Here is a 20,434-nt window from a genome sequence, read left to right as displayed (position 1 = left end):
GAATTACTACGATGGAACCACTAAACCAACGTGGTTAAAAAGTATTCAAAGTTATTCATTAAGAAAAAGTGTTTTAAAAAATGTTACTTAACCAATTATAATTAGATAATTAAGTGAAATGTTGAGCTTACTAGGTTTCGTAATTGTAATAAATCAATAGTAAATTGAAAAGTGGTCTTTATTTGATTGTTTTTGTTTATTGTGATTTTAATTGGCGTGTGACTCTAAATTTGTAATCAAAACACTCAATCTCGTCGAGAAAAAGATACTCAATTTCGTTGCGTTTAAAAGTTATATAAGATTTTCCGTCTTTACCCTATTGTCATTATAGATATTATTGTTGTAGCCATATGATATAAAAATGATGAATCTATGGTATTTACTTAGGTGAGATTTATAATTATACATAAATCTAATAAAAAAAAGTTATAATAAGATTTTATTAGTAAATTAATCACAAATTTAGTTGAATCGATTCTGATCCATATTGTGCTTTTATCAATGACTTTTTTGAATGCTAATTGGTAACCAAAAGTTTTGTTTTACTTATTCCCTTTTTTGACTTGGAAAAAAGAGAAGAACAATTGTTAATTATTCTTAATTTAGAGTGGAATACAAATGGGCTTTGGATTTGGTTCGAATTTAACAAATAACTACGGAGTCTTCGGTCTGTCAGCGGCGAGGACAAGGAGGAGACAATTCAATTTTTAATTCATCGACTTGTCCTCGTCGTTGATTCATTTGATTTAATCATCAAACTTTCTACAAGTTTTTGAAAAATGGCGGTGGCGGGTTTTTATAGGCGGATTCTTCCTTCTCCTCCAGCAATCGATTTCGCTTCCTCCAAAGGGAAGGTACCAACGAACTTACTTACTTCCTTTCTTCTATGTTCTTATATCTTTTCATTTTTCTCGCACTTCCCATTACTCCGATCTCTCTCCCCCCCTTCTTAATTGATTTCTTCATTTAATTTCGTTACATAGTCTTGATTGTATTTGCTATGATTTTCTGTTTATTGTTTCGTTGCCACTTTCCGGCTGGATAAAGTTTATGGTCATATTGTAGGCTGCTTTTTTAAAATTATGATCGTATGATTCGTACCAATGCTAATATGTGATGAAAACTAATACCCAATGGATAGCAACTGAACTGTTTTCTTATTGATTTATCTGCTGGTATTTAAGAGTATTTATAATACTCTTTTACAATACAGTTTGGAATACAGAATAACTCAAGAATATAACAAAAGGATCACTAAAAACAAACTGTTTAATATAGCTGATTATACATGATAATATGTCATTCACCTAAATAGGGGATTGAAATTATGTAAGCAGTGGAGAGTATAAGTTCAAAGAAGAAATCAAAACTCTAGAAAGATCTTTCATGATGGGTTGTTCTAGTGGTAAATATAAAGGAGGACTTTGGTTAAGACCTAAGAAGTTATAAATAGAGATTAGTGGAGGCAAGCGTGAGCTCCTGACCCAAACACTCATGGGTAAAATAAAATACTCTAGAAAACGTCCCTGAACCATTCCAGTACTCTTTAGGTTCTAGACAAAAGCACTGCTGAAAGCAAGCCAAAGGACCTCTTTATTGCCCTGAAAAGGATGGTCCACCAAAATAATGGAGAGGAGCTGAAGGTAATTGTTGAGTAAAGGCAAGGACCAAAGAAAAGCCCCCATCATAGCAGCCCAAAGAAAAATTTTAATCTTTTTTGGATATTGAATTTAAATTGTTACACTTGTAGGAAATTTTTTTGTTGCCATCATGTAATAAATTATGGTTTTTGGATATTGTGAAGCCTACTGGATTGCCTAGATATTTCTGGAGTAAAACAGTTTACTCAATTCGTCAGCTCCCTTGATAGCTTGTCCCAATTCTGTTATTGCACTTATTTTTGTCATACAATTCCATTCACCCTACCACCAAAAAAAAAAAAAAAAAAGGAGAAAAAAAGTACTCGTCTTTGTGTAAAGGTGCCAAACAAAAAGTATCTAGTGCTTGACAGTACGAAATTTTGGCGACATTAAAAATGGGGGAGATTCACCTTGTACACATTTGCACCAATCCTCTTTAGGATACACAAAAGTCCCATCTTCTTTGGATGAATCTTTGTATGTCCCATCCATAGCTCTGTTATTTTGAAGGTGCTCCTTGATTAGGTCCCCAATCTCAAGTGTCTTCTCCCTTCTATTTTTATCAACCTGCACAGCTGTACCTGTACTTCGAGTTAGACCATTCCAAATGGTCTTGAACTTCTTCGTGCAGCTCCACAAATCTTTCTGCCATCGATAATGCTTCCTGGTTAATCTTGACATTACATGGCAAATCAGCAAGGTCTACGGTTAATCTAGGGAGCTTGGTAAAAACAATTCAAAATGGAACTTCCCTGTGAACCAACCGATAGCACATATGATATTTCTGGGTGAAAGCTAATTTTTTGGTCATGATTTCTTCTTCCTTTCGTACTGAAGATCACAGCTCTCAGAAGATGGATGCTGTTAGAATGTTTTATTAATTAAAATGATTAGGAGATGGAGAAATTGACAAGTATTTGTTTATTAGGGACCAAACAGCATTTCATTCTGCATATTTTTCTCTTATAAAAAATTACTGCAAAGTTTTGGGTCTGTTTCTGTGGGCTGCTTGAAGTAATTTAACTTTTGATTGAGATTATCCATAGTACTTGGTAATTGACCAATTATAATCTTTGGTGCATTGAAGTTGGAATTGCTCAACCAATCATTTATCAAGCACAATCACTAAAGGGGGAAAAATTCCAGTACTAATTGTATGCATCTTTTTGGAACTGCAGCAACTCTTCGTAGAAGCTGTTCAACATGGGACTATGGAGGGTTTTTATAGGCTAGTCTCTAATTTTCAAACACAATCAGAGCCTGCCTATTGTGGTCTGGCTAGCCTATCAATGGTATTGAATGCCCTTGCCATTGATCCAGGAAGAAAATGGAAAGGTACTATCAAACTCAGAAGTTTTCCCCATTCATTTTATGGTTTTAGATGTCCATTTAAATGTAATCTATTAAGCGAACTTAGTTGTTTCATTGATGGAATATTTTCAAGTATAGGCGGAATAGAATCTATTTTGATAGAACCTCTTAAGAAGTATTGGTATATGAAAATGATGGGTTGAGCCTGTTATGGTCTTTGGTGAATGAAAACAAAACAAATGATAAATCAAGTTTGATATTGCAATGAAGTATTACCATTAGCATTGATCTCATGCTGATGTGGTAGACCATAGAGATACTCAGATATGAGGGAAATTTCTAGTACTACAGTTGCACGAAAACTTTTCTGTCCTACCACCATCCATTATTTGCCATAATAGAAGTTCTGTAAGAATACTGTGGCTCCATAAAATAAAATAATATATCACCTATGGTACATCAAATTGTGAATGAAATGAGTATGTACTACCAAAATTTTTCAACGGTAGTTGGTCGAGAATATAAAACTCTTCCGATATGTCTTGTTTGCTGGTTTAGTTGCTGGACAGTAACTTTAGTTTTGTTTGTTTAACATAACCGGTTGTTTTGTTTTATTTCTTATGCCTTCTCATTTATGCTTTTTTTTCCATGTCTAATCTCTTTAGCTTTTAAGTCTTTAATAAAAAGTTTTGTTTCTTGTTGAGAAAAAAAAAGTAGAAAGGCATCCCAATTCCTAATTAATAGTAATGACTTAGAAGAACAAATCCTTGGGCTTAGCTAAGTTTAACTACTCTCCCAAATTCTTAGCTTTTATTTATTGACACTTTATGACCATCCTTTTATTTTCATGCTGTTCACTATATTGATTTGAGCGTAGTCAGTAAAAGTATATACTTTCTCTTTTTGTAAAAGGGCCTTGGAGATGGTTCGATGAGTCTATGTTGGATTGTTGTGAACCATTGGAAAAGGTCAAAGCTAGAGGTATCTCGTTGGGAAAACTTGTGTGTTTGGCTAATTGTGCTGGAGCAAAAGTCCAAGCCTTCCAAACAAATGAAATTACCATTGATGATTTTCGCAAATACGTACGAAGATGCTCCACTTCTGATGATTGCCACATCATTTCATCTTATCATAGAGCAGCATTTAAACAGGTGAGCGTAGAGATATATTTAATATTTTATTTTCAGGAACCTCTCACTTATTTCATTGGCGAAGGTGCTTTGTCAATGCACAATAATGATCAAAGAGATATGTTTGATCATCACGGTGGGTAATATATTCCAATAACTTATGTTAATACTTTTGAGTCTTTTTATATTGTTTAGAATGTTACAACAAACAAACTAGGTATTTAAAAACTAAAACAGAATTTAACCAAAAACTAAGTAAACACTCACTACATCAACTTTGAAATTGATTTTGCTCCTTCCCAAGTCGCACACCTCACTTAAAATTATCTTGGGCTCTCATTTATCCAGGCTTTAATCCTAGAATTTTTCTCGCATTTGGATTCTGAATCTTGACAAACTCTCCTATTTCACCTTTTCAGCTTGGGTTTGAGGGCCTTAAGTCTCATCATGAATTTGAAGCCCTACCTTCCTTCAACATCCCATGTTTCTAGAAAGATTTTATATAAATTATTTACCTTCAATTTTCATGACTGAATGTGAAGAATCATTAAGGCTTATAACAATTTATTCTTTTTTCCCCCTTTCCTGTGGTGCTATAATATACAGACGGCTCCTATAAACAAAAGATATAATATATATTTTGATTTTTCTTGACTTGATATTGAAGTTTTGTTGGATTTTAAATTTATGGTGATTATCTCTATGAGACCTTTAATGTGAATATCCTCAATTTGACAACATACTCCTAACTCTCAATGCAAAGAATTTTATTGGTTTAAAGAGTCTATAAACCTTTGTTCTTGTCGTGTCGTGTAGACAGGAACTGGTCATTTTTCGCCTATTGGTGGGTATCATGTTGGGCAAGACATGGCACTTATCTTGGATGTTGCACGCTTTAAGTATCCTCCTCATTGGGTTCCGATCGAACTTCTTTGGAAAGCTATGGAGCACGTTGATGAAGCAACAGGACAGCATAGAGGGTAATGGTTTTGTCCTTGAGTGAAATGTTTGTATCTAATGGTGACACAGTTATGGACATATAGAAGAACATATAATCTTAATTGTTGTACACCATTGGTTGACCTGCATTATCCATTCCTACTAATCTAAAATAACAGAATATAAAAGAACATAAGCTTTCTTGAATTCATTGGTGGAGGAATATAATGATGTGCTACATTGAACGTATTGTTGATTTTTGGTTTGACTTCTTTCGTCGGTTCACTTTTCTCTTTTCTCTTTTCTCTTTGGTGGTGCATTCCGAGTTCAACAAAGTAGAGTTCTTGAGGCATATCTAAGTAATGAAATTAGCAATTGGTGGATTTTCTTGGTTATGGGTCTGTTTGTATTCACTTGAGAGAAAAATATCTAAGAAAAAGCTCATTTTTATTTAAACTTTTTTTTTATATAAGAAATGTTTAAAATACACTTCAAAAGCTATTTTAAGTGGTTATCGAACACTCTAAGTTTTTCCAAAGTGACTTATTTAATAAATTAAACATTTGAGAATGTACTCCAAACACTCACAAAGTTTGTTCCTATTTGTTGATAAGATTGCATCTAGTCTATTATTTTCTTCATTGTGCTTGTACCAGCAAATAATAGGCCTTCACCTGTAAACCCTTGTTTTCCTTTGCTCATCAGGTTCATGCTTATATCCAGGCCGCACAGGGAGCCAGGATTGCTCTATACTCTGGTGAGATTACAATTTTAATCCTTTCCATGACATCTTTATATTATGAGGGTGCATGTCTTTCAAATTATTTAGTCACAAGCACATTGACAACATTAAGAGGCCAGAAGAAGTCTTATTCCCTATGCCATCCTTGCCTGAGGCAATATTGGTATTAAAATTAGCAATTACTAATTGGCAACAAGGTGTTATAGGATAAACCATAAATCTTTATTGGTTAGGTACATGGATTCTTGTTTTTTCCCAATAGAGTATTTTTCTATGATTTGTACGCATGCTATAATTGCAAGAGCCTAAGAGGTAAATATCATTGCCAGTGTCTGAAGTGGATTAAGTGGATAGTAGCCTCAGATTGTTTCTGTAAGACCTTTTTGGTTAATGGGTAGGCTTCTGTTTGCCGTTGCTTTATTATTTCACTGCTTCACCCTTGAAATGGAGCCCCTGTCAAGGAACTCTGCCCTTGTGCCTCACTTTGTACAATTTATTACAATAGTTGGCTATTTTGCTTTGTAAATGGATTAATGGAACCAACTTTCTCCCTTCGTTTTTCTATCTTCAATGTGTTAAATTAAGATTATTGGCTCTGCTACACGCAGAGGCTCACAAATAGAGCTTATATGTCATTTGACTTTACTTTGTTAAAGCTATTGAATTAGTTTGTTTCAGTTTAATGTTGATCTGGATAAACCAAGATCAATCATTAGTCCCAGTTAGATGCATGCTGAGACAAACTACTAACCAATGCATTGTAAGGTTATTTCTCCCAACTATAATTGTACTCGGGAACTTCTTGTAGAGCTGTAAACATGAGGACTGGGTTAACATAGCAAAGTACTTAATGGATGACGTTCCTCTTCTCTTGAAGTCAAAGGACCTTAAAGACACACAGGATGTTTTAACTGTTATTTTAGCATCACTGCCCTTAAATTATAGTGATTTTATCAAGTGGGTTGCTGAGGTCCGAAGGACAGAGGATAGTGGTCAAAGTTTAAGCTCAGAGGAGAAAGCAAGACTTGCTCTGAAGGTGTAGGTCATATACTTGTCCCATCCTTTCTTACTAAAACAATGATATATCTATCTATGTTTTTAGTTAATAGTAATGGTTGTCTGGCATTTTGCTTGCAGGAAGAAGTGTTGAAACAGGTACAGGAGACGGACCTTTTCAAACAGGTAGGAGAGTTTCTTTCTCGAGAAGATTCATGTTGCAAGATGCTTACACCATCTCATGAGAACAATTTGCCTGAGATTGCTGCGAGTGTATGTTGCCAAGGAGCAGAAATATTGAATGGGAATACAGGCGTCTCAGCTGGTTATTGCTGTCGTGAAACATGTGTGAGATGCTTAGGTGCTAATGGCGACAAGCCTGTTACAGTTGTATGCGGAATGGTTGTCAGTGGCAACAATGAACAGGAGTTTGACATGTTGGTCCCATCATCATCACATGTAAGATCTGGATGCTGTTTTTCTGGCATGAAAAATGAAATAGGGAGTCATCCAGCAGCCAGTGATGTGTTAACAACACTTCTTCTTGCCTTGCCTGCCAAAACCTGGATTGGTATAAAAGAAGAGAAGGTTTTGCGGGAACTACAAAAACTTGTTTGCACGGAAACTCTTCCCACCTTGCTTCAAGATGAGGTAACTACTTTCCTCTATCTATTCTCTTTGTTCTTTGCAAGCTAGGGCCATTTTATCCTCTCGCCAAGCTTCCTTACTCTGCTACAACGTGTGGTACTTGATGCTAGTTGGTCTTTAAACAGCGCGCACACACACACAACAACTTACTAATGTGTTGACTTAGGAACTTCGAAGACTAAAATTCAATAAGTCAATAACAAAACTGACTGTGGAAGACATCTTCAAACTTAGTTATCATATACAATTTATGCTATAGGCTATAACTTTTTTGCCATTATTATGCTTGTTAAACCTTTAAAGGAAAAGTCCAAATATTTCAGTTTTGGAATTTATCGTGGGCAGGTGTTGCACTTGCGGAAACAACTCCGTCTTCTTCAAAAATATCACGAGGACAAGGTCGATCTGGATCTTAGTGCACTTCCTTCATCTTAATGTATTTGCAGACACGGTCTACAAAACATTATTCTGGAGAGTTGAATTCATTTATAGCAGGCACCATATCGAAATGTTTATCAAGATACGACAACCTTGAAACAATTATAGTCGAAGACTGAAGTGACCAACGGTTTATGATATGTTCCATGAGTTGGCAGGCAATGCCTAAATATTGCACAAGATTTTGGTGTGTTGGTTCAAGTGAACTACTCTGTCATATAGGTGTCCAATTTTGGCCATGAAGCTTGGCAGATATTAATAATTCTTTTTTTGTAGAATATTTTTCTTGTGTATAAAGTAAATTAGTTTACCAAAGTGAAGTCAGGTTCAAATTTTTATACCCCATTTGTTGTAGAAGGGAAAAAGTAAACTAGTTTTCATTGAGATTGAGGTTGGTGTGAGTCTGTGCCTACATTACAAATAAGTTTAGGGATTAAGGGTATGAGTTGGTTAGTGATCTAAAAACCAGAGATTCAATAAAAATTCATCAGTGTTGTTGCATTTGTTAGTAGATTTAGAAACTTGATCTTAATTAAACCATTGTTCAAATACTATTTGATAATATAGTTATAAACCACGAATATAGTAAGTGTGTAGATACATCGGAATATCTTTCTTAGTAACGGTTAGAATCATATTTATTATTAATTATAATAAACATGTTTTATGTTATAGATCTTAAAAGTTGATTTTTTATAGACCTACATGTAATGCTCTAGGTTAATAATTATATTAATCTTAAGATTTAACTTCAACTCCTAATATTTGAATCAAACTTTAGAGTTACTATAAATAAATCAATTTAGACCATTTATTAAAATTTACTTATATTAAAAGGGTGGGCCATCCATGGGCGCCCTTTTAATTTTGATTTAGAAAGAATATAAAAATCTCATCTTTGCATCAATGCTGAACTTTCCACTGTGCCCGAAAAAAACATGGAGGAGACTTCCATGAAAAATATTCAAAATTCTCAAGAATTTCCCTTCCATTTTCTCCTCACATTCATTGGGGTCCTTCAAATATCGAATCTTGACAATCCTTCTTTCCTCTAATGGCGGTTGCTGGATTTTATCGCAGAGTTCTTCCTTCTCCTCCCGCTGTTGATTTTGCTTCTTCCGAGGGAAAGGTTCCTTCAATTCAATACCCCAAATCTTCTTTCTCAGTTTCTCAATCTTTCTGATTATTTTTACTAACTTTAGCTGTGAATCTTGCAGCTTTTGTTTACTGAGGCCCTTGGAGATGGAACTATGGAAGGGTTTTTTAGATTGATTTCTTACTATCAAACCCAATCAGAACCGGCTTATTGTGGACTAGCAACTCTTGCTGTTGTTCTCAATGCTCTTTCTATTGATCCCGGTAGAAAATGGAAAGGTAAGTTGAAAATTCCCTACTTTTTCCTTAGTAATTGATAGCCAATCTACCTTTGGTTCTTCTATGTGTGATTTGAGTTGCAATCCCATTTCCCTTGTAGTCTTCATGCAAAAATGTATTTTTGTTTCAGTATCTTGTAAGCATATATCTATCAGGGCTTTGAGTTTCCTTTCGGTCATTTCAATACTATGCGGGAAGTATTTCATTGACCACTTTTTTCAGTTTGGAGAACATTACCTATCGAGTCTTGGTGATTTCAGTTCCAAATTGGAGAATCTGGTGCCTATTGGTACTTCACTAGCTATTGGATATACAAAAAGTGTTCACTGTCAAACTCAACTTCATGTTGCTAACTTACTATTAAAGTCAGTCAAAGTGCTCTTAGTTCTGATAAGAGTTAACATTTAGCCCATTTATATTCTTTTTTAATCAAAATTAAAAGGTGTGGCCATGTAGTCTCCAAACCTTCACTGCTCACACTATAGGAACTGTAAACTAAGTTCAGCAGTGTTCTTTCCTGCAATATTCCTAACTAGTATTTGAACACAAGAAAAGAGAAAAGAAACAAAAAGAAGTAGGTGATCAAACTAGCAGTACCATTTGTTGTTTAAATGTACCTTCATAACAACATAGTGTCAGTTTTTATTTTCTTCAGGACCATGGAGATGGTTTGATGACACTATGCTTGACTGCTGTGAACCTTTGGCAAAGATCAAAACGGATGGAATCACATTTGGTAAGGTTGCGTGCTTGGCTCGGTGCAATGGTGCTAAAGTGCTAGCTTTTAGGACAAATGAAAGCACAATTGATGATTTTCGTAAGCACGTTATATCATGTTCATCTTCTGAAGACTGTCATGTGATCACTTCCTACCATAGAGGAGTTTTTAAGCAGGTATATATATCAAGTATGTACCTTCGTCATGGTCTTACTATATGTCTTCAAAATTAGTTGTAGTAACTGAAAAAGGTGTATTTTATTGTAAATTTGAACCAATAAACAAAAAGTACCTGAAAAAAACATATATATTTCTTTAGATAAAATGTTATCAAAGATTAGGCTCTGGCTGGAGCGTTGCCTGTGAATAAGTGCATGAGAAACAACTGTTGCCAATCAGAGGAGGATGTAGCTTGTTTGATCACTTGTCATAGAAGTTAATTTGAGGTTTGTCTTTAACATAATGATAATGATTGGCTTCAGACTGGAACTGGTCATTTCTCACCAATTGGGGGTTATCATGCTGGAAAAGACATGGTTCTCATCTTGGATGTTGCACGTTTTAAGTATCCTCCTCACTGGGTTCCACTTACCCTATTGTGGGATGCCATGAACACAATTGATGGTGCAACAGGACTAACTAGAGGGTAAATTTCTATTCTTATTTTGACTGTTTATTTATATGCTGATGCAGATCATATTCTTATTTCTTTCTTTAACGCAGATACATGATTTTATCAAAGCTAACTAGGGGACCGTCTATTCTTTACACTCTGGTACATCTTATTCTTATTCTATTAGTTTGATATGTATAATTCCTTAAGAAATGGTAAAATTTAAAACTAGTGAATCATTTGCAGTTTTTCAAACCAAAAAATAAAATAGTTCGTTGGAATAACTTTTAAGAAGACTAGCCATGATTAAAAGAATTAAGGTAGCATCTGCTTTTAGATCTTTTCTTCTGCATATAGATTAAGAATTAGTATTGATCAATGGTTGTAAATTTGTTTTGTGCAGAGTTGTCAAGATGACGGTTGGAATGATACTATAAAATACTTAACAGAAGAAGTTCCTTTACTTCTGAAAACTGAAAATGTGAAAAGTGTAGAGGAATTACTTTCTGAAGTATTTAAATTGCCACCTCAAAATCTCAAGAACTTTATCAAATGGGTTGCAGAAGTTCGGGAGCAAGAGGATGGGAATGTAAAACTAAATGCAGAGGAGAAAGGAAGACTGGCTGTCAAGGTTCTCTTGAATTTCTTTCTATTATTTTTCCTGTTTTCCCTTTTTGCACATACCCTTAAATGTTTTTTTTTTTTTCTGAAACTTAAAAGTGTGGGATCTCAGGAGGAGATATTGGAACAACTACGAGCGACTGAACTCTTCAAACATATCAAACAGTGGTTGGCATCTGGGACTCTATGTGAAGGCTCCGAATCTTTGTTTAACAAAGATGAATTATCCGAAATTGCTGCAACGGTTTGTTGTCAAGGGGCAGAAACTTTAGCTGCAAAATCTTGCTCAGCTGATCAACGTTTGTCCAAAACCGATATCCATCTTTTGAATGCTGAAAATGAGAAGTCAGCAGTGGTGATGTCAGGGACTGTTGTTACTAATGCTATCAAAGAAGGAGTAGATATGTTGGTACCTTTATGTAAAACAGAATCAAGTCATATTTCAGATGAGTGTTGTTGTCAATGGCCATCTGTTATTGATGTTCTTACCATATTGTTGCTATCACTGCCCCAACATATTTGGTTCAACCTTAAAGATGAGAAGTTGTTGGCCGACATTAATAGGCTTGTTGGAGAAAACTACCTTCCGGCTTTGCTTCAGGATGAGGTAATCCAGCTTTGTTTTCTTTCTTATTTGGCTTGCACCCTCCCCCCTTGAAAAACTACATCGGAGAGTTTTCCTTATTCCTAATATGTCTACCGGATTCATAACAGGTTCTGCACTTGAGAGAACAAATGCACTTTCTTATGACTGATCTCAGCTCTTAATCCTCCTCTTCTTCACACAACTTTCCAATGGTAAGTTCATATTTCTTTTTGCGACAGTGTTGAGAATTTATAACCATGGTATAGTATTTCACCATATATACCCAATTAAATAAACTAATTAGTTACTTTTAAAAGTTTTAAATATTGTATTGAAGTTCAGTTTTATTGTTAGTCTTTGTATCTTGCCAATAGACTCATTTCTAAGATTATATCAATAAGAGAACTCTCTGATTATTTGAGAAATTATATCATATGGTATTCGAAATAAATCTCAACATAAATTGAGATTCAATCCAAGAATGACATAACCAAAATAGACACCATTTTGAGGGAGTACGTTGAGAGGGTCCTACCTTGAGAAAATCAAACAACTTCACGATATGTTTATAAGAGATTAATGAATTATTAATTTCATTCCATCCCACGTCTTCTCATAATTTGTTGTTTCTGGTTGAACTTTAGAGTATCATATCTATACAACTAGCTGATGAAATTTATTCAATAATCTTTGAGGAGTCCTGTTAGAATCCAAGCAAACCTTTTGCTTTATTTCGTATGTTCATTGTTTGCTCTATTTTCTTTTCCTGAATTCAATTGTTAGAGAAAAGTGACTGCATCCAAAAAACTAACTACAGTAACATGTGCTGAGGGGGTGGTTATGGATGGAGCAATCACTCCTTGGGATGATTATGAACAGAAGCTTCAGTTGCTGATTTAGAAAAAGCGAAATACACTTCTGGTTTCTAAAGTCCGAGTTTGATATTTAGTTAATTGTTTGAAGTTTAAAAGGGGATGTTCACAGGTTGAATCAGTGGCATGACAATTTTGAGCATTGGAGTACACTATCAAGTAATGAAAATAAAATTGAGAGGGTTTAGACAATGAATGTGCTTAAACAATTTGGCAATGGAGGAAGTTTTGTAGGTATTTGATGTTTTTGTAATCCAAGCTCAAAAATGGAGTTCCACTCCTAAAAATGGTTTTATGAAACCACTAGTCAGAAAGCATGTCTGTCTTTTATAAAAAGTTCTGTTTTTGGTTATTTATGGCAATTTTCCATGGATAAATCACATTAATTGTTTTTCTTCTGAAAATAAGTGAACATATAAAATATCTTTAATTTTCTTTTTCTAGAAAAAAAAACTATTGATATTCGGTTGTGGTGGTTTAACTATGAAAGGTTTAAATGGGAAGAAAACCTTTTAATATGATTCCTTATAACTTTTTCAAATTTATTGCTTGAAACTAATTGCTAAAATGTTTAGCTAATATAATAAAATATCTACTAATCTTAACTTACTACTACATATTTCCATATAGAGAATAATATATCTTAGTCTCTCATAATCTATTATTAGATAGATAGTAACATTTTACTATATTCGTATATACCTTTTAGAAGTTTTATAATTTAAAACAATTTCCCTTATTTCCAATCCATGCCTAGAGAAATAATATTTGCTTGATTTCTTATTTAAATTGAGGTGAAGGCAAGGCTTAGTTGAAATTGATCGCACTCAAAGATTTGCAATGGAAAAATAAGGCAAGGCATTAGAAATATGTTATTCATAGATATATATAATGACATGAGAGTGCCATTTTATCTTGAAGACCCACTTGATCATTATCACCAACCAAATGGTTACCTGGGAGATTAAAGAAACATGACTTATAATGGCATTAGAAAATCTGGTAGATTACAAATTCCATCTCTCTAACTTGAGTTATCAAATTAAAAAGGGGCACGGACAACAGCCACCCATAACCTCAGCAAAAAAGCTACTCGTTATTAAATTTTTCAACTATGTTTTCATCGAATAATTGATGGTGTGTGCGCTTTCGTCTTGCGGCAAACAATGTTTCCTCAAATTTTCAGGAAAGGTGCGATCAAAATCGCATTGATCCAACAAAAAATAACAATCACAAGGAAACAAGCTATCCCATGGAAAAAGAATTGAAAGTAACTCAATACGCTGCTTTAACTGCTTTCTCTGCAGCATCATCCAGATCTTCTGCTGTTATCAATGTCATTCCACTTTCCTATGGAGCCATCAGCAATCACATAGAATTTGGTTACTCATCTCAGTAAGCGTATAAAAAAGAGCAGAACCTTTTGTTATTGGGGAAAAAAAGGAATAACGCCGACGATTTTGAAGATTTACCTTCAGAATTCTTTTTCCTTGGTCAACGTTTGTACCTTCAAGCCGAACAATCACGGGCACTTTGAGAGCAACCTTAAACACAAAGGTCATATCCAATCTTAGAATAACATAATCATAACCATGTATCTTGCTTAACAAACAGAAGGCAGTAGTTTTCAAGTACATGTGCAAGTTTACTTAAGACTTTTAAGGACTAAAAAGGTGAATACCAAAGTTTTGTTTGAATCCATCTGCGTTTATTGAGGATTGAAATTATGCAAATGTTCAAATTCTTCCGGCAATGTTTTTGTTTAAAAGAAAGTGAACATTGCATTAATATGGTGACAAGTATAAAAAGCCCAGAATTATAAAGGAAGCAGAGAATCCATCCCCATTGAGCTCTACACTGACCCATTCTATCATTCTCGTTTGAGCTTTCTACCTACCTTTTCTCTTTTTGGGAAGTGTGTCGTGGGGAATGGACAAGACACGTTTTTTTGGGAGGATCGGTGGGTGGGGAATGTGCTCTTTTTTCTGTCTTTTCTCGTCTTTTATCACCTTCCTTCCCTTAAAAATTGCCCAACTTCTAACTTCTTGATTTGATCAGAGAAGTCTGTCTTTTTTCTTTGGGTTTCGTCGTAATTTGTCCAATAGGGAAACAGTGGAGGTTGTCTCTCTGCTTTCCTTACTGATGGGTGCTCTTTTGGGGAAGGGAGAAGGAATGTTTGTCTTTGGAGTCCAAATCCGAGGGAGAGGTTTTCTTATAAATCCTTCTTCAGATTGCTTTTAGATCCCTCTCCCATTGGGGAGTCTGCTTTTTATACCATTTGGAGGATTAAGATCCCCAAGAAAAGTTAGGTTTTTTATTTTGCAAGTCTTGCTTGGTTGTGTAAACACTTTAGATAGACTTGCTAGGAGGAAAACATAGCTTGTGAGGCCTTTTTGCTGCATTTTGTGCTGGAAGGCGGAGGAAGACCTGATCCATCTCTTGTGAGGTTGCCAGTATGTGAGATCTGTGTGGAGCTTATTCTTGCAAAAGTTCAACGTCAGCATTAATGGTTAAAGAGCTGTGTGTGCAATGATTGAGGAGTTCCTCCATCTGCCTTTGAGAGAGAGGCCGCTTTTTATGGCTTGCTGAGCTGTATGCAATTATGTGGGATATTTGGGGGGAGTTTTTAGAGGGAAGGATAGGGAAACCTGGTGATATTTTAGTGAGATTTCATGCGTTTCTTTTTGGGCTTCAATTTCGAGGCTTTTTTGTAACTACTCGCTAGGAAACATTACCCTTAATTGGATCCCCTTCCTTTAGAGGGGCTCTTTTTTGTTAGACATGTTCTTTTGTATGCCCTTGTATTATTTCATTTTTTTCTCAAGTTGTGTCTATCAAAAAAGTTTTCTTAACTGTTTAGCATGGATGAAATGTAAATGTAGAATCGGGATATATATATTTGAAGCTGCTTGATTAAAGAGGATAGCAGTGAAAGTGTGTATTTGATAGCTGAAATACCAAAAACACCAAGGAAAGCAGTCTATGACATACTGAGGATGGAAACCAGAAATATGTAAATTTTACCTGTTTGGCAGCGTTGACAATTCCACTAGCTATGACATCACATTTCATTATTCCACCAAAAATGTTCACCAAAATTGCTTTAACTTTCTCGTCAGAAGTCAATATCTTAAATGCCTCAACTACCTGCTTTACACAGTTTAGTTATTAACTCGGACAATAATGACCATTGTGTAAAAAATGAATGAACTGTATATAGCGACAAAGTTTTGAGATTTCCGCACATTCCACACATGCACACATGGTTTGAAAGTTAAATATCAAAAAAGTATATTTCACACAAAGGAAATTAAAATTATGTTTAATCAAAATTGACACCACCCTCTGTCATAAAATTCTGAAAGGGCGAGAATGAAGTAGAGGGATTCAGAAGAGATCGATTGCTTGAATCTTTTACCTGCCCTTCAGAAGCATTTCCACCAACATCCAGGAAATTGGCAGGAGTTCCCCCATGCAGCTTAATTATATCCATCGTAGCCATTGCTAATCCTGCACCATTAACCATGCATCCAATTTCTCCATCTAAGCCAATGTAATTTAGATCTGCTTTGGCTGCATCAACCTATTCAAAAGAATAATGAAAATCAAAGAGGCATATTATTTCAAAGTTGTTATGCTTCATAGTATTCACATACAAACTTGAACCCATCCTCGTAGAAGAATGATGAATGAAGGGAGACGATGAAAGTGAAATGAGAAAAAATGCAACATTCCAAAAGAGAAGAGTTAGGGGTAAATAGGGACAGAGAGGTATGAAGACTTCAACTACTTTTGAACTTCCAAACGTTTAGGTAGAGAGTAGGAAAAGTTGGTGCTTTTTCTGCTTATTTTAAGAATAAAAGGACATGCCTCTAGGAAAACTTTTTTATTTTTAAAATTTGTAAGTGTCCAAACAAGCTAACTTTGGCTAATCTTATGAGACAACCACAATAATTGGTAGTCAATAAAATTTGTAGAATATTAAATCCTAGATATCTAGCTACTATGATTTGTTCCCATTTCTACAAGATGTGGAATACACAATAAAATTACATGATATCTTTTAAGAATTGAGGTCAAGGTAAGGGCTATAATAAAGATGAAATTCTAACAAATAATTACAAATGATTTGAAACTAGGTTTCAGGTTGAAGACATCGAATGCATAATAAAAAGAAAAGAGTTCACAAATATCCAGGGCTGAAGGTAGGAGCAAATGAGGATTCCTTTAGAGTAAATAAGAAATTGTTTTTACCCGAATAATCAACATCGGTTGGATTAAATTTTCACTTTATAATGTTTGGGGAGTAACCTCTATAAGTTGGTGTATTTTTCACAAAAAAAAAAAAGAACAGTAGGATTTTATTTTCATACCAATATCTCAATAGAAGCAAGAAAGTATTCTCTTCCACATAAAGAAAGAAAACCAGACCTCTCGAGGATCCTCTTGAGTTGGATCGCGGAGAGCAAATATTGCTTTTTGACGAAATGCAGCATTATCATCAAAGTTTAGCTTAGCATCAGCTGCCACCAGCTGATTATCTGAAGTCTCTGCCATGGGATTTACCTGCAATCAAACAGATAGTCGGGACCAAACACTCTAGGGAGTGGAGCAATTCAAGCTAATATGTAAATTTCAAAAAGTCAAGTCAATTAAGCTGTGCTTACTTCCAGTAACGTGCAGTCACATTCGCAGAAGAGTTTATACAATTTTTTCACTTGTTCGATTGAATCCTGTCTGTCAGCACCCTTGGGAGCCAAACCATCCACAACTTTTGCAGCATCTTCATCCGTAATTCCTTGGAAAACATCAATAGGTACCTTCCAGAGAAGAAAACAATGGTTGAGTGAGGAAATATTAAGATGAACAAATGTCAAAAGAAGAAAAGGTCGCTTTCACTTGGCAACACTACCAAACAAGCAAAGACAAAATAACAACCTTTATAATCATATCTGGGAAGTTCTCAGCAAGATCTTCAATGCTAGTTCCACCCTTTCTACAGGCAATTATAAGCTGAAAATAAAGCAAGTTAAAATTTGTTTTATTTCACAATCGAAATCCTCCCTAGGAACACCAAATTTGAAAAGCTAAATAAAAAGGCAGAAAAATCACTGCAAAAAGAAATGAATTAGGCAAACATGGTAATGGAACATACTGGACCAGCAGTTTTACGATCCAATGTGATAGCAAAGTACATTTCATTGGTAAGTGACAACTTCTCACATAGATAAACCTGCATTAATTTATAAAAAGGAAACAAAGAAAATTAAGTCAGTCATGAAAAGTATTCAGATCCTAGTGTCAGGTGTTGAACAAACCATACAGCAGACACAAACAAGATAAGGAGCAGGAAGAAAGACAAGACTATGGTTCTTAATAGAGAATAACAGATTGTTACTAGAAGATATACAAAAAATTTAACACACTGCAACACATCATAATTGGAAACTAATTTGTGAGTGGATCCTTTATCAATCCTTGTATCATCAGTGCCCTCCAAGATATACAATTTTTATCTTGGACACAAGAGCTTTCACCCTCACTATACTATCAGTGCAGAACTTAACAGCTCTTGAGTGTTTATACTTGCAAACTATTGAATTACAGAAACCATCAATTCCTTCATTTCATTGATAAGATGAAATCCCAAGAAGAAAAAAACTCTTCCATTGAACAATAAGAGAAGTGAGGTTGTAGGAACTAAAGAGGGAAAATTTTACACCATGAAAGAGCTATATAAGTTAAGTGTTAAAATGTCATTGAAAACAGTAGCCTTATCCTAGAAGATGTGATGGTTTCATGCCAACTATGTAACAAGTAGTAAGAAAGACCTTATTAAGTAGTGTTTCCAGCAAAGATGTTTTCAATTCAATGCATGGCCTTGGGACGTTTTGCCATTTGTATCTATAATACACATCGCTTTTTATCTATATCATATGCATAGTTGAACTAAATGACGAGAGCCCTAAGCTAACTAATCCACTGCATTAATTGGACTAGGTAATAGGTATAGGTAGTATTCATGTTCTAAGCCATTTTTAGAAATGTCTTTGGCGGAGTTTTGATACCCAACCGAAACATGGCACCACTTGCCACCCTTAGGCAGATGGTTGAACAGATATTACTAATAGAACTCAGAAAACAACCATCGTGAGCTGGACTACTAGACATTAGTTGAGAAGATATGTGCACAGTCAACCTCTTGATCTAATAATTTCACTCAATAGTGCAGGTTTGAGTCCAAAAGAAAAGTTAATAGCTAATTAGGTTCAACATATTCACAAGGAACTTGAGGGATTGATCAGTGAAAAGACAACTTTACCTTACTGACAACTTTACCCTGTGGACCAGTTTGTTTAGTGACAAGTATCTGCCCAAGCATCTTTCCTACACACGAAATAGGAAAAAAAGAGGAGAGATGAAGGAAATACTCCATTAAAGTTGTGAGCTCCACATTTAAGCAAACTCAAACTGAAAAATAATAGTTATTTTCATAAAATACAGTAGACGACTTGGCTTGAAGAAATCTTCCACGTCCTAGTTCTAAGATATCAGGAAATTTATATATAATATAAATGTCGGTGGTAACCAATTATGTACAAGAAAGACACTGATAGGACTTTTAGATCGAACTAGAATCTTCAGATAATAAGATACCAAGAATCTTTTAGAAAAACAAAAATGAAATACAAAAGGGCATCCTACCAGCAATCTCTTCAACCTGGTCCACCTTCACTATGTGAACTCCACCCTTTAAGCCGCTTTTGAATGTTCCCAAACCTCTTCCACCAGCCAAAATTTGACTTTTAACGACCAACTGCACGAGATCAAATTTTGTATAATGCTTCTCATAAACTGGCTAAGTGTTTGCTCATATATAATGTGGCAATAGCTAACCAACAGCCAACTTCTTTTGCATTTCTAAACAAAAATGTCAAGCGAGGCAATACTATAACTGTAATGATTTTTATTTTTCATGATTTTATAATTAGTAGACGTCCAAAGAAATGACTCGTAAGAGGATGAAGAGAGAAACGTGAGACCCCATGCTTACCTCTTTCGCATCAGGAAAAGCAGCTTGCATTGCGCTTTTTACTTCATCAACAGAAGAAACAGCAAGACCCTTTGGCACATTGATCCCATATTTGCTCATCAGCTCAGCCCCCTGATCTCCACGGTAAACGTAACAAAATAAATACGCAAATTGAGAATTCTTTCACAGATTTTAAATCAAATGCTTCAAAAATCAGCCAAATTACCAAACTACTATGATGGCTAAACAAACCCAGAAATTAAAATCCATAATACACTCATAGTAAAAGAAACTATTAGAAAAAAAAACAATAATAATAACCTGATACTCATGGATGTTGAGACGACGCAGCTGTTGGTGCTGCCATTTCCCGGCGACAGAAAGAGATCGAGACACAAGCTTATTGAGCAACCCTCTCACCATGATTTTCGAAAGAACAATCGATAGGATCTAAAAAAAAAAAAAACTAGAGAAATCGGGCACCGAAAGCAGCTAGGAGCTCTGCCGGAGGCGTAGCAGAAGGAAATGTATGGGCTGTTCTCGCCGGGGGCAGAGAATGATCGATTGAGAGAGGGAGAAGAAGAAAGCGTACCCCTAACTTCAGAATTCTTTTTATTTCTTTGTAATATAATGTTAATGTTTTGAAATTACAAATTTGGTCCTAAGCATAATTTCGATTTAATCCCCGTGGATTAGTCAAAAACTTTACCAATTTTCTCATTGAGACATTTTTTCTATATTAGGGTTTGGGATTAACCATATTCATACATCTT

General features: G+C 35.0%; 3 protein-coding genes across 7 annotated transcripts; 2 read left to right on the top strand and 1 right to left on the bottom strand.

The window, feature by feature from the left end:
- The first annotated feature begins 633 nt into the window (after nt 1-633).
- Nucleotides 634-8,352, top strand: LOC101205022 (glutathione gamma-glutamylcysteinyltransferase 1). 4 transcript variants are annotated; one of them, XM_031886574.1, is made up of 9 exons: nt 634-854; nt 2,819-2,975; nt 3,864-4,102; nt 4,167-4,217; nt 4,898-5,061; nt 5,726-5,777; nt 6,571-6,798; nt 6,900-7,409; nt 7,752-8,352. In XM_031886574.1, the coding sequence occupies exons 1-9, from the start codon at nt 780-782 to the stop codon at nt 7,839-7,841; spliced, it is 1,566 nt and encodes a 521-aa protein (XP_031742434.1). In that variant the 5' UTR covers nt 634-779; the 3' UTR covers nt 7,842-8,352. The 4 variants fall into 4 exon arrangements, with proteins under 4 accessions (XP_031742434.1, XP_004140569.1, XP_031742435.1 ...); XM_031886575.1 differs by having other exon boundaries at nt 698-854; nt 2,728-2,975; XM_031886576.1 differs by lacking the exon at nt 634-854 and adding an exon at nt 1,918-2,428 and having other exon boundaries at nt 7,752-8,345.
- A 397-nt stretch (nt 8,353-8,749) lies between these two features.
- LOC101205258 (glutathione gamma-glutamylcysteinyltransferase 3) lies at nt 8,750-12,186 on the top strand. 2 transcript variants are annotated; one of them, XM_004140522.3, is made up of 8 exons: nt 8,750-8,973; nt 9,062-9,218; nt 9,874-10,112; nt 10,419-10,582; nt 10,660-10,711; nt 10,953-11,180; nt 11,283-11,777; nt 11,885-12,186. In XM_004140522.3, the coding sequence occupies exons 1-8, from the start codon at nt 8,899-8,901 to the stop codon at nt 11,936-11,938; spliced, it is 1,464 nt and encodes a 487-aa protein (XP_004140570.1). In that variant the 5' UTR covers nt 8,750-8,898; the 3' UTR covers nt 11,939-12,186. The 2 variants fall into 2 exon arrangements, with proteins under 2 accessions (XP_004140570.1, XP_031742437.1); XM_031886577.1 differs by having other exon boundaries at nt 8,752-8,973; nt 9,858-10,112.
- Nucleotides 12,187-13,592: 1,406 nt separating this feature from the next.
- On the bottom strand, nt 13,593-20,276 carry LOC101205496 (succinate--CoA ligase [ADP-forming] subunit beta, mitochondrial). The gene is made up of 12 exons (XM_004140523.3): nt 19,983-20,276; nt 19,683-19,793; nt 19,334-19,445; nt 18,951-19,015; nt 17,784-17,861; nt 17,567-17,641; nt 17,296-17,448; nt 17,060-17,194; nt 16,047-16,211; nt 15,653-15,775; nt 14,101-14,172; nt 13,593-13,978 (listed from the first exon to the last, which is right to left on the bottom strand). Exons 1-12 carry the CDS (start codon nt 20,082-20,084, stop codon nt 13,904-13,906), a joined length of 1,266 nt encoding a protein of 421 aa, XP_004140571.1. The 5' UTR covers nt 20,085-20,276; the 3' UTR covers nt 13,593-13,903.
- Between the last annotated feature and the right edge of the window lie 158 nt (nt 20,277-20,434).

This window comes from Cucumis sativus, chromosome 6, assembly GCF_000004075.3.
Source record: "Cucumis sativus cultivar 9930 chromosome 6, Cucumber_9930_V3, whole genome shotgun sequence".
NCBI classification, from domain to species: domain Eukaryota; kingdom Viridiplantae; phylum Streptophyta; class Magnoliopsida; order Cucurbitales; family Cucurbitaceae; genus Cucumis; species Cucumis sativus.
This window is presented reverse-complemented; position numbering and strand designations above follow the sequence as displayed.